This window comes from Belonocnema kinseyi, chromosome 4 (genome assembly GCF_010883055.1).
Source record: "Belonocnema kinseyi isolate 2016_QV_RU_SX_M_011 chromosome 4, B_treatae_v1, whole genome shotgun sequence".
In the NCBI taxonomy this organism is placed as follows: domain Eukaryota; kingdom Metazoa; phylum Arthropoda; class Insecta; order Hymenoptera; family Cynipidae; genus Belonocnema; species Belonocnema kinseyi.
The window spans coordinates 103,912,474-103,926,753 of NC_046660.1; the positions used below are offsets into that span (position 1 = coordinate 103,912,474).

Sequence of the window (14,280 nt, forward strand, 5' to 3'; positions counted from 1 at the left end):
AATCTTGCTTCGCCAAGACTTGTCCCATGGAAATTCTTCTGTGGAAGATTTTCTGGATAAATATGTTCACGCACAGTTTGCAAAAGAAGACATGCCCGGTGCACACTTGAGATTTTCCCTTAGTCGACACTCGACCGACCCCAGTGGGCTTCCACCTGCATCCCCGGACAGCCGGTAGTTGCGTGGATTCGAGACATGCGCAACCGTGTACGACTGGGCGACAGGTGCGCGACTTCCTCCGAAACTCAACGAACGCACCGCTCGGCAGTTTCGCGAAGCCTCCTCCACATATCGTAGTCGTTTCGAGGCAGTCGCTCGCGGCTTCAACCCTCGTACGGCCGCCGCGTTGTCCCCTTCTTTTCAAAGCCGGCGCCACCTCGATCCCTCCGTTCGCGATCTATAGATCACAGATCATGAAACCAAAAGCCTGAAAGTGCCGCGCAAGTGCTTAACTTATCAAGTTCTCCAATAATAATTCAAAGATCGAGCCCGCGAAAATCAAGTTTTAAGTTTACCCTTTCGAACGAGTAAACAAGTGCGCGAGATTTGAACAAGAAGGGATGGATCCCTGATTAAAGTTTCTTTCCTGCAATTCAGTATTGACTTTACTTGTCTAAAAAGGAAGTTCAGTTTCATCGCAAAAAAGGATCTTTGGCTTATCTGTTGAAATTGGTTTCTTCTTAATTTAACTCTCTAATTTAGTTGTTTCATTATTTTGACCCCTCTAACAGTTTTATTTCCCCTTTTTTTGATTTCACTTTTTTCATTTCATTTTCCTCCTTTCGTCTTCGAATACAAATTTCGAGAATGGACGAATCAAGAGAGGAAAAATAGTAATTAAGAAGGTCACGTGTTTTAAATTGGTTAGGTGAAGTGTGTGCGGTTTCCTTTCGTGTATAAGGGCTCTCGTTCATATGTTAATTTTTCGAAAAAAGAGCCTTTTTGTATAAAAAAAGTGCAGTCTTCGATGTAGCGTGGATTCGAGTGCAGCCGTCTTTGCCGGGGATTCCAGATTGGTACACTCAGAGAAAGAGGAAGTGGAACGACCAGAAGGCACCAGAGGAAGAGATGGCATTTCGCGTGCTCGGACTTCTACTTTTCTTGCTCTATATTCTCGCCCCGAGTATCGAAGGTAAGTTTTCACAACAGAATCCTCTCAATCATATATCAAGTTTCTCTTCCTTCCGTCCGGCTAGCTACGAGGGATGCAATACGAATCCAAAGGGATGTTTCCTCATGCATTTTTAAATGAGTGGAGTTGCAGATCTTTTTTGTTTACAGAGAAGCGCATTATGTATGATACCTTTACATCTCGGAGGCAAAAATACACAAAATTCATGTAATGAGAATGCGAGGAGAGAAACACGAGGGAAAATATGTTACGGCAAAAATAATCAAGCTTTATTATTTAAATAGACTCAGCACACAAATCTCTCGTCATAAAATTCGCTTTGAAATTTTGGTGGGAGCAGTTTTTAATACTGTATCCAGATATCGTACTTTCAAGAGAGCAGATTATTTTACTTTTTAATAAAGTATAATTTAGAGTTTCAGTCCCAATTTATCGAATCCTTAGAAATTTGAGATTAGGTTATAATTATGGCCGTGCCTATGTCTACCAAAATTTCGATACAAATAGACGAATTTCTTAGCTACGAATAGGACGAGCTGGAAAAGGGGCTGTTTGTACCAAAATGTCGGTACGAATCGCCGGAATTTATGTGTTGGCACACCCATATTTTGACCGAAATTTCGGTACGTGTAGGCCCTATGCATTTTTGGAAAGTTGCTAATTTAAATAATTTTTTACCAAATTTAAAAATCTGAACCGGCGTTCACCAATTTTTCAATAATCTTCAAGCCTTTAAAATATTTTCCAAAACTTTAACGCAATTTTGTATTTTATTAAAATTTAATTTAAATGCTTTATATTTTTAAAAAATTGAAATTAGGATGCATGCAATGCAGAAATTTTAAAATAAAATATGCTCCCAAGATTGAAGTTCAAAATTATAAGTTATTTTGAATCTTCGTCAGAAGAATAATTTGTTTACAATTGCATTACGACAAAAAATGATTTATTATTGCTATTGTTTTGCTACTGTATATGAATTGAGAGTAATGTTAATTCAACAAAAAACAATGAGGATAGTAGAAGTCAAATAATTTTTAAGAATTATCAGTATCTTAATGATTTAAAACCTTCTCACGGTTACTGTTTTGTGAACAAGAAAGTGAAGTCAGACGCATTTAAAGAAAAGGATATTGCCACGGTCTGGCGACTCCCCACCTTCAAGGTGCTGGATCCTGGATGCCAGATGGGCCAATTTTAAAGTCAGGTGTGGTCAAATGTATAGCCTGCAAGTATAGGTCGAAAATAACTACTTTCTTTTTATAACTTTTATTTTCAATATTATATATATATATATATATATATAACTTGTTTTGTAAATTATAAATTTAATTCACCTCCCTTAACATAGATTTTTGTACGAAAATAAGATTCTGAAGATCTTAAAAGCTATTTTTTAAAACACCAAGTAACATCATTTTTATACTCAAAATATTCTGCTTTATTTATATAAATAAATTGTAATTATTTCGTTAAACATAAGTAATTAATAGTCAAATTTATTATTTATAACAAATATTGTTTTTGAAATTTAATAAATTAAAAAAAAAATATATATATATATGACCGAATCCCTTTTAAATCAGTCAGCGCCCTGCACTTGAAATCGTAGAATCTTTCGAGGGTGAAATATGTTGCTTTTTACATGAAATTAGGCGATACGTATTCTTCTTATTTGCAAACAGAATTTATCTAAAATGTTATGCGTATTTGAATTTTGTGGATTGTTTTTCAAAAACCCAGAAAAAAGGTTAAAAATTAACCAAATGGCAGATGTAGTGCTGAAAAAATTAAAAATCGATTTTCTCAAAAATTTTCAATTTTTTCAATTTTTTTTTTTTGAACTTAGATACTAAAGATATTGTTTTAAGTTTGATGCTTGCCAAATAACTTTTGTAACCAGGAGAATCCTGTTTTTTTATAAACGAATTTTTGTTACAAACAAAAATTCAAAAGCTACATTTTTAGGGGGACAAAAATTCTCCCGTCCTCAAAAATGGTTTTGCGAGCATGATGATGCTAAGATTGCTTTATTTTATCAGTTGAAACTTTAACAAAATATTTAGAAAAATTAGAAAGGGAGGGGTGTACCAAAATTATACTTTTTTCATATTTTCAAAATTTGAAGAAAATAATAAAAAAGATTTTCTTAATTACCCTACCTTTTTTATTTTTCTAAATATATTTTTTTTTAGTTTCTACTGATGAAAGGCATCACAGCAGCATCATGCGGACTAAACCATTTTTGAGGCCGGAAGAATTTTTTTCCTCCTAAAAATGTATTTTTTGAATTGTTTTCATTAGCTATGAAAAATATCGCAAAAGAACCGGAGTTTTTCAAAGAACATTTTTACGCGAGCAACCTTTTATCTTACCCTTTTTTCGTATCTATCATTGTTTCTAAGAAAAAGTAGAAATTTCGTTTGTAACAAAAAAGAATTCTGCTTGCTACAAAAATTATTTAGCAAGCATCAAAGTTACACTATATCTTCATTATTAAAGTACAAGGTCAAAAAAAATTGACAAAAAATTTAAAGTTGGTTTTTTTGAGAAAATCGATTTTTAATTTTTTCAGAAAAACTGCTGCCATTTTGTTAATTTTGAACCTTTCTGAAATTTCCGACAGGCTTTGAAAGAAGACCATGAAAGCTATTAGAATGACAAATAAAATAATAAATATCTCAATTAGGCTGAAAGTTATAGAATTTTAAAGAATACAATTCGGGTTTTTCGATAAAACAATGTACAAAATTTAAATACGCATAAATTTTTAGAATAAATTCTGTTTACAAATAAGAAAAATACGTATCTTCTAACTTCCTCTAAAAAACAACATATTTTACTGCAAATTTAGTAATAAATTAAATTGAAATTTGTGGAGGATACCATAAAAATATTTTATCTAAAATTCCTCTCGTGGCATAATCTAGCAACAATTAATGATAATAAGTGAAAGAGAAAATATAATAAAAAATATTTTTTACTTATGAGCCCGAGTAAAAATGCTTTGACTTGAGTTCGACTTGTTTATGTCTTAAATTCGTCTCCAAGGCATCGTTGTCTGGCTGCGTCTCAAATCTGAGTCGAGACATAAGCCTTCGTCTTAATTTTATGACCACGACAACTAAAACGGCGTTTACTTGTCTCAAGTAAACCTGCCTTAATACGAAACTTTTTCAGTTCATAAATGAGATTAAAATTGATGAATGAAAAATTTGTAATTTTTGAATTAGTTATTTTCAATTAAAAAAATCAAAATGTGTTGAGCTGAATGAGTATAGCCCTTAAAAATTTTCTTCAAAAAAAAACAAAAAAACAATTGTAACTTTATACAAGGATCTCCTAAACTGTTAGAAATACGTGAAAACAAACAACATTTTCGGTATCATCATCAAACAAGCATAATACAAATGAAAATCCGTAAATATGTTGACTGAATATGTATATTGTATAAGATTATACAAGATTGCTCAATCATTAATAAAGATTATCTTTTATGACCGTCAGAATAACCCTTTTTTTTAGGACAGGTATACACTCGAAGTTATAAACCGCTCGTGTTTAAGTCATAAAAATTTGACTCAAGAGAGTCGAGAATTCATTGTTAATTTTTTGGAATAAATGGTGACAAGATTTTTAGTTGAAAACTTGATCATTTTTATCATGCAACAAACTTGATCAACTTATAAGTACACGCTAGGATAAAATTTAATTTATAATTTATTCAGAAGTGCCTAGGGCTTCGTAGTCCTCTAAGGAAAAGAATTTGAATTTTTGTTTTCTACAGGAATCTCTTGAAGTAGGTGCTAATTTTCGAATTCTGTTAATTAATTCCAAACAGTATAAGACAAAAAGAAATAAGTATTAAATGAAAGTTTTAGCTGAAATTGATCCTAGAAATATTTGGTTGATTATAAAATTTCCTTTTTCTTATAAAAATTAAGTTTTGCTGTACATACATTCTGACACTGCCTTTTTAAAGTATAATAAGTTTTTTGACAAATATTAAAAACATATTTTACAATAATGCATTTGATTAGGTATCTCAACTTATGCTAAAAATGTTTCTTTAAAAGAACCCAAAAATAAGTGACGCTAAAATATCTATTGATGCATGTTAAATATAGAAAAATGATTCCTTACATTTATCAGGGAACAAAAGTTTTAAAAATGTCATTCAAATGCGACTCTTTTTGTTAAATTGCCATCCATTTACTCGGACTTTATTTCCATTAATTAAAACCGAACTATATAAGATTCTGTTGACTCTACACCTTCCAAAGTAAGATTCAATTGTGAAATAAAAACGCGGAGAGGCTTCCCTTATTCGTGGTGGATAAAAGATTTTAAATCACAAAACTGCAATCCTTTTAATCCGTATAGTGCACCTAGAAAGACAATGAGGGCTGCCGTTGTAGCCCGAAGGGGCAAGAAGAAGAGTGGTTTTAAAACTTTAAAGAAAATTTTGTATTGTTCAGCTGCAAGAAGAAAGAAAAAAGTTCTAAAAATACTGACACACTAGACTTACAGGAAAAAATAAAGTTCAATTTTTTGCAATAATAATAATAAAAAACACAACTACTTTAATTTATATACTCTGTTCTTCTTTGACGTTGCTATTAATTATTGAAGTTAGATAGTTTTTACAGGATGTGTTGATATAATATAAAATTCACTGCCAACGCCCGGAGCAAAATCTCTGTTTCCGAAGGTTCTCAAAAGTTGAATGTTCTTCACTTCCGCTCAAAGAAACTTTATTATCGACGCAACGAAATACAGTATTATTCCGTTTACTTTTATGGCGTAAATTTATTCCGATATAAGGAATATTTTAAAACGTTTAGAACAGATTTCAAATTAAAAGCTACGACTTTACTCAAAAGCGAGTAGCCACACAGACAAAAATTGTTAATTGGGCCAACTATTCAGTTTGTAAGATATGGCACTGATATTTTGTTAGTTGGGACAACCATTTACTTAGTTGCTGGAACTAACTTAATAGTCGGAGCAACTAATGGAATTTGTATACGAAAGAATAAAATAGTAGTATTAACTAACAAAATAGCAGTATACTATCTTACTAACTAAATAGTTGTCACAACTAACCCTTTTTTTCAGTGCATTTGTCTAAAAAATCAAAAAGACTGGCAAATGATAGATGTTCATGTAATAATTGTGAATCTTTGTGTGGTTTTTGATAGCAACATTTTCAACAAAAAAGAAATGCGAAGCATGGTTCAATAATACAGTAAATAAAAATAGTAGCAGGTGATAAACTTTAGAAGATTACTCTTCGTCTAAATAACTGCTTTCTACGTCATTTTAAAAGGTTGTTCTTTCGTTGAAAATGTATAGGCTTATAGATTGAATAATTTACAAGGCCATTCAAAAACGACGTCAAAATTGGAACTCCTAAAATAAAACGTGAACCATACAAACATAATATCTGTACAATCTTCACAGTTGAAGCTTTAATCTGTTAAAACAGAGCGAATAGGGTGATTTTTTGCGAAAACAGAGAGATAAATCTTTTGGAAGGAAATTATATATATAGATCTCATATTTAATTAAATATGAAACGCTTTAAATTCTCAAGATTCCAAGTCGTAATGTGTTGCATTTTCAACAGTATAGTTGAATTTTGAACCAAAAACTATTCTTTTTCTACAAAACAAAATATGAATTTTCTTTAAATTGACTACAAAATAAATCACTGTTTAATAAGATAATCGAATTTTTCACTAAAAAAAGATCGATATTTAACCAAAAATAGAATACTTAAATTTTTAATGTAGAAAATTAATTTTTGAACGAACTTTCAACGAAATAGTCTTACTTAAAGAATTAAAAGTTTAATTTTCATATAAAAACGATCAAAAGTTAAATAGTTGCATTTCAAACTAAAAAAAACAACTAATTTTCATCAAAATAGATCAATCTTCAACCAAATAGTATAATTTTTGTCGAGAAATTTTCATTTCTTTCAAAACCTGTAAGTCTCCCACCAGGCAAGTTTGACGTAATTTTTAAACAGCCTTGTATGTGCAACCTATATCTTTTTTACCTATATAAGGATTTGTCTTAGATGCGATAACGAAAATAGTGTTTACGCGGGGTTATGAGGTTCAAATATTGTTCCATTATAACCATAGATTATTCCTTAATTACCCCGGTTGATGGTAAATCAATTTTTCAATTTATTTATTTTTTCATAAATAGGATACATTTTTTTTTATTTTGAAAACAAAATGTATCACCAGTTACACAGTGCTGCGCAAAGTGGAGCCAAACAAGTTTGCTGGTTGAATTACCCTACAGCTTACCAATTTGATCCGCTTTGAGCTTTTTCTTTTTTTAAAATGAAAGTTAACTGAATTTCAAAGAAATATGTAAGCAAAGACTTTTACATTTTTAATTTCTTATTAGTAAGTAGAGGCATGCCTTAAAAAGAATATAATATAGGTTAAAACATTTTAAAAAATGTGTTTATTTTTATAATCACAAATTAATGAGTGGAAGTGGTACTTTAAAATGAAAAATTCCTAATGAATTTATTTTTAAAAAATTTGTTGGCTTGTAGGTAGAAATAATTCCTATTCACCCCTTTTTTAAATTCAAAGTAATTTTTAATGGAATTAACAAATTTAATCAACAAATGCATACGATAGTCATTTCGCACTCAGTTTTAGTATGTGCAAATAACTAATAATTGTTTAAATAAATTTTATAAACAAATTACTAATTGTCGTCAATTTTCAACTATAACATGTCTTTTTTTTTAACGGAATGAATTTTAAATTACTTGAAAAAATCCTTTCATAATCTTATCAAATAAGAACAATTGCTTAGTTTACCAACAAATTAAAAACTCAACTACTTGTAAGAAAATTGATGTTGGTTTTTTTTACGCAATAGACTGTCCGCGACTCAGGAAATTCGTCACTTTTCTGGATTGTTTTTTATCATACTTATTTAAATAAATAACAAATTAGATCACCTGGTAAAGTTTCCTAATAAATAAGATTCTTTCTATATCACTGGCAGTCGATTTCATAACAAAACTAACTACATCCATTTGTTAACAAGTATACAGTTGGCATATTTTTTCATAAAATAGTTTGAAAAATAAAAAACATTGTCATCTGACAAAGAAGCATAATCTCGCTTATAATAAATTAGGTCGTTTCTGAATTACTGGAAATTGATTTCGTGACAAAAAACGACGCCCATTTTTCGACAAGCAGTCAAGTTGCGAACTCTCTTGTAAATTGTTTATAAAATTAAAAATTATGTTTATTTGGTAAAGTATGACAATGGAAGATTTTTTCGAAGTAATTTAAATTAGATTTCGTTAAAAGACGAAATCTGAATTAAAAAATCGAACATATTGTGTATTGCCGACAAATTTTTAAATAATTTTGTTAATGAAATGAAGTCCTCATAGCGTGAAATAGCTAATGTATAAAAAGCTGTTTATTAAATTTCTTATAACAATTAAAATACATTTGTATTAGGAAAACATTGTAACTAAACATTGTTTTTACGTAGACCCCGCATAAAATGTAAGAAATAAAATTTGCAAGTACTTTCAATCTTGAACTAGCACTTTCACTCGTTGTTTGATATAAATGTGAGTAGTTTCAAAAAATAAAATCATTTGCATAAAAAATAATTTCAACTTTGTTGTTATTGAAAAAAATAATGTAAAGTTCAAGAATCGGCTTCACCATTCTTCTTCAAATTTAGTTAATTATGACTGTAAAAATCGGATTAAAATTGTACGCTCTAGACTAATTTGTTCACAAATGTGTGTTTTGAACATTATCCCAGCAAGGGGATCAAGATGAATACTATTCATTTGATTAATTATTAAAAAAATATTCATCTTTTATTTTGTTATGTATTCAATAATTTTAATTAATTTATATCGGTACCTCTAGAGAAAAAAGTTCTCTAAGCACCGAAAAGTAAGTTTATGGAATTTTTGTAAAATAAGAGGGGATGGGTACAAAGTATCTAGGGACGGGAAGTCGAAGTTTCGCATTGATTTAGGCTTGAAAGCTTCAATCGTTCTTGTATTTCCCGAACCTTTTATATACAATAGAAGATAAAGATGGGTATGTGCAGGGGTGGACGATCGTTTCATTGGCCGATAAGTTGAGCTTACAGAAGACTATTCTATCCAAGTCACGTATTTGATACGTTGTTGGCGTCACTAAGCTTTTCTCCTATAGACCTTCGGCTCGTGAGTGGACGTGTAGCGCTGATTTATGTACGCAGATCAGTGACGCAAAGGCGCACGGAGACGAAACGTAGATACGAAGATACAAAGGAGGATGTTCGTCAGCGACAATTTTGTGAATTCTGGAAATAGGCGCTGGCCTAGATTTTGCGAGCCTCTAGATTCTACATATAACTATCAGTTTGATGCATGTGCCAATACTGAGATTCCGAATCAAACTTTTCCAGGAGATAATTTTCTAGTTTTTTAGTGATTATTATTAAATGAATGTGTATGCAACGGTATACTCATGGCCTCTGCATATTTGAGAATCATTTAATTGCTTAAATCGGATTAGAAAAGAAAATAAAAAATTTTGAAACATATTTATTTAACTTTTTTTCAGTAATTAGATACAACAGGCAGTCCATGAACTACGTTATCATTTTTAGGGGGGAGGGGTGGCAAAAGAACTACAGTGGAGACTGGAAAGAGGAAGGGAAGTCAGGGGATATAACGTTACGAACTTAGATAAAGTTTAGTGTTTTCAAGAAACGTCTGTTTTTTGCGATGTTGAGCTTAGTTCTCAGCTTATTTATGAACTGTATAATACAATTAATAGAAAATAATAAGACACTCAAACTATTTTTAGTTAAAACATAATTTTTCGTTGTCGAATTATCTAATATTATATTTTTGGTTTGGAATTTGTCTCGGTTGGTTGCGAATTCTACTCTTTCGTTCAAATTTAACTACTTTCTTGAAAATGCAATCTTTTTGGTAAATAGATATGTGTTTTAGTCAAAAATACGACAACGTGGTTTTCAGTTGAACTACTTTATTAGAAATGCATTTTTTTGTCTTAAGCTTCATCAGTTTGGTTTAGAATAGGACTATTTTGTTCAATCTTCGTTTTATTTGTTATTTTTAATAATTTTTTAACTAAAAAATCAACTGCGCAATGTTTGTTTGCAAGTCTATAATGTCCAGAGAAAAAATCAACCTACGGTTAAAAAAGGTTCTTTTTTGGTTCAGGTTCAACTGTTTTGTTGGAAGTTCGCTTTTTTATTAAAAATGAATATACTTATTGAAATTTTACTACTCTATTTTTGGCTATTATACTTAATTTTCATATGCCTCCTACCCCTGCCGATTCCTGTTTTCTGACGATTTCCAATGCAACATTTTGGAAACATTTGGGGCGTAAGGGTCAGAGTGTAACGCAAAATGTGACACCACACATGAAATAATATAGATAAGTAAATAACAATTTTTTGAAATGCTTCACAAATTAAAATTTGCCATTAACAATTCTTCTGTATGTTTAAATATTAAACTGTTTTTTTGGAAATTCGTTTTCTTTTTAGTTAGAAATTAATTTTCTACCTGAAAATTTAACTAGTTCATTTTTTGCAGAAAAATGATCATTTTTATTTGTATATTCAACAAATTACTTTTTTAAAATAAAAATATAACTTCCATTTTGCGTTAAAAATGATTAAGTTATAGTTGAAAGTTTCAATATATGATTCACAATTCTTGTATTTTGTTGAAAATTAATTTTTTGGTAGAAAATTATTATTTTCAATTAAAAATTTAAATAATTAGCTGTAAGTTGAAATAATTTGTTCAAAATTAATTTTATTAATGAAAGATTCATCTCTGCGCAAAAATTGCTATCTTTCTTGGTTAGAAATCAATTTCTTTTACTACAAACTTAACTATCCCATTTTTTGTTAAAAATTTCTCATTTTCAGTTAATAATTCAACTATTCGCTGTCAAATTAAATTTTTTAAGTGAAAATGTACAATAACATTTTTGGTTAAAGATCAATAGTTCTTATTTGGAAATAATTACAATCGATTGAAAATTCATGTATTTTTTTTGAAAGATCCACATTCTCGATAAAAAATTAATATTCTTATTTGGAAATTCAATTAATTAGTTCAAAGTTGATCTACTGTCTTGAAAAGTCTTTCTATATCAGAGAATTTGCCTTTTTAGCTTGAAAGTTTATATCTGTTTGGACTAAAAATTCATCTTTTTCGGTTGAAAAATAATCTTTCTTGGACGAAATGAAGTTTTTTCTTTAAAATGTATCCTTATATTAAATTTTTATTTTATTTTTCGTTTTTTTCTTTTAAATTGGAAAAACTTGAAAATAAATACATTTAAGTTTTGAAAATTGAAACAAGATTACATGTGGAATATTTTATTGCCATTGTTAACTTTCTAAACGGAACTATATATTTCAACAATCCTAAAATTCCAAATGTAACAAATTAGAATTAAAATTTTGTTAGAAATTTTATGAATTTTTAATATATTTTCAAAGCAATTCCAAACAATTTAAAATTTTGATATAGGCGGTCATTGAAATAGATCAATTATTCTCCTGGAATGCTTCAGATTTCGTGCAATCTGACATAGAAACCTTTAAATTTGAACCATTTAAAGTTATATTCATTCAAGTTTCGAAGTTTGAAATCTGCCCTTCTTTTAAAGTTGAATACATTATTTCTTAATTTAAACTTTCGAAATTCAAATTGAGTAATAACAATATAAAAACATAACATTGTAAAACCTGTATTAAAATAAAGTGCACTAAAATTAAAAATATTGAAATTCGAATTGTTTTATAATTGTTTTATAATTTATATTTAAGTTTGAAAGCTAAATATAAATTTTCATTGTGACATATCATGAATGTTTCTGTAGATTTTAGTTTATTTAGCTCGAAACAAAGAATTGAGAGGAGAAGCTGTTTGTAAATAAACTTTCTCTGAAGTCATAATGTCATAATAAATAAATAAAGTCATAATAATAAAACTGTACTTTTTGTATAAAATTATAGTGCTTCTGTGAAAAAGAATAATAACGTTCCTCAAAATAATGTAATTATTTCCATTTTTTTAAAATAATTAATTCGTTTTCAATTCATGTCCAATTTCTTCCACTGAAACTATTTTCAGCCAGATTTGATAAAAATATGTTCATAATTAAACAATCTTAGAGAATTTCTCCTTATTTTTTACTTATTTGTTATGATTTATATTTTTCGCTCACCTTTGGAAAAACTTTAATCTTCAGAAATATCTTATTTATAATAACTTTAAGCTAAGAATGAATAACATTAAATTCTGATTTGTCTCTTTTACACTTTCGGGACTGAAATCCCGGGTTACTAACAGACTTGCGAAAGATTTGCGAAAGTTTTGCGTTACATTAGAATTTCAGATGAATGTATCGTTCCCAGAGTAGTATCGTATTATCCCACTTGTTAAGTATTACGTCGAATAACTAACACGAAAAGTTCGCTCTTAATTATTATTATCGTGTGAACTAACGCAGTAATTATTTCCGTCTGCCGTAAACGCTTCCTGCAAAGGGACAGCATATTAGAACGAAAGTTACGTAAAGCACACATTCTGACCGTTATACGTACTTGTCCGACATACCAAAAACTAATTTCATTTAAACTTTATAACTAAGATTGATAAGCGTAAAATGAAGTGCGCTCGTGTCACTTTAAATTAACTGTCTGCTTAAAATGGAAAAAGAAAAAACTCAGAGTAACAGTTGGGAAACAGATAGCATCGCAGAAAAGCTCGAAATTCGATTAACATCGTCGTTATTTTCCTTATTTCAGGATGTGAAAAAAATGCTATTGAAGCAATAAATTTAATTCGAACTTCGTTTTTTATTAACTTAAGTGTATGCTATACATTAATGTGTATTTCAGAATAAATTGTATAACTCTTGAAGCAAAATAAATAATTATTGTGTCACTGAATATTCATTTGAATTATTAAAACACCTGTTTCTGAACAAAAGCTATATTGATTCAATAGCATTTTTTGCTAAGTGCCATACAGAACTTCTTCCATAGATTAATGTTCGCGTGGAATGTGATTATTTCTTCATTAAGTTAATAAACAAGAAATTATAATGATCTAAAAGAGATTATGACATTTTATTAAATAATGCTATCGAGATATCAAGTAAAATTCTGTTCCAACAGCTAAATTTGAAACGATTTCGAATAAAAGCAATTTGCCAGGAAATCTCAATATTCTTTAGAAAAACTTTCTTCAAAAATAAATTAAAATGAATGAAAAAAAAGGTTTTATAAAGTGCAAAATTAAGTTTGTTGATTTCTCATGAGTGACAATGAGGGTTAGTGTTTGATATTTTCTTTCTTTATTAGAAATTCTTATTATTTTATAATTTATCATTAGCTTTCAAACACTTCTTAGTCGAAAGTCGTTTAAGCTTTCTAACTTGGTTTATAAAATGATTTTAATGTATGCTCGCGCAGAACGATAAGGAAATTCGATCGTAAGAGTGCACCTCGGCTTCATATATTAAAAGATACCGGAAGAAAACTTTTCCTAAGATTCCAATGAATAACTTCGACTGTTACCAAAAAACGTTTTACTTTTTCCTAAGTTTTTCCATCTTGAATTTACTTAGTAATATTTATATATTTTCATTTTCCAATTGAATTTTTCTATTTAGAAGCATAATTAAAGTCACACTTGATATTAATTGGATATACATTGGGAGTGAAATTGGCATGGTAGATTAATTAACAACTTTTTAAAATTCGTACTGATGAATTACTAGAGTGACTGTAAATTAGTAAATTTGCAACTGGAACGTCCATGAATCAATAAGGAACAATATAATTATTTTAATTAACTCTCTAACTTTCACATGCTTTATAAATTAGGAATTTCATATGGTTCTTGTGAGTGGAAGTTCGTTAGTTTTTTAGAGAGCGCATTCTTTAATAATGAGAATTTTTATTGAGGGTGATATTATAATTGTCCACTATCGAATATCGATTATTGTATATACATAGTAATTAAATAAGTAACGAGGAAATTAATATGCTACCTGTAGATTTCTTCCAATCCTAGGGTA

General features: G+C 29.4%; 1 protein-coding gene across 1 annotated transcript in view; it reads left to right on the forward strand.

Moving 5' to 3' along the window:
* The first annotated feature begins 294 nt into the window (after positions 1-294).
* Positions 295-14,280, forward strand: part of LOC117170634 — a 429,481-nt gene continuing 415,495 nt past the window's right edge. The window contains exon 1 of the mRNA XM_033357538.1: positions 295-1,132. Within this exon, the coding sequence (XP_033213429.1) occupies positions 1,069-1,132 (64 nt within the window). The 5' untranslated portion in view covers positions 295-1,068. The remainder of the gene's footprint in view (positions 1,133-14,280) is intronic.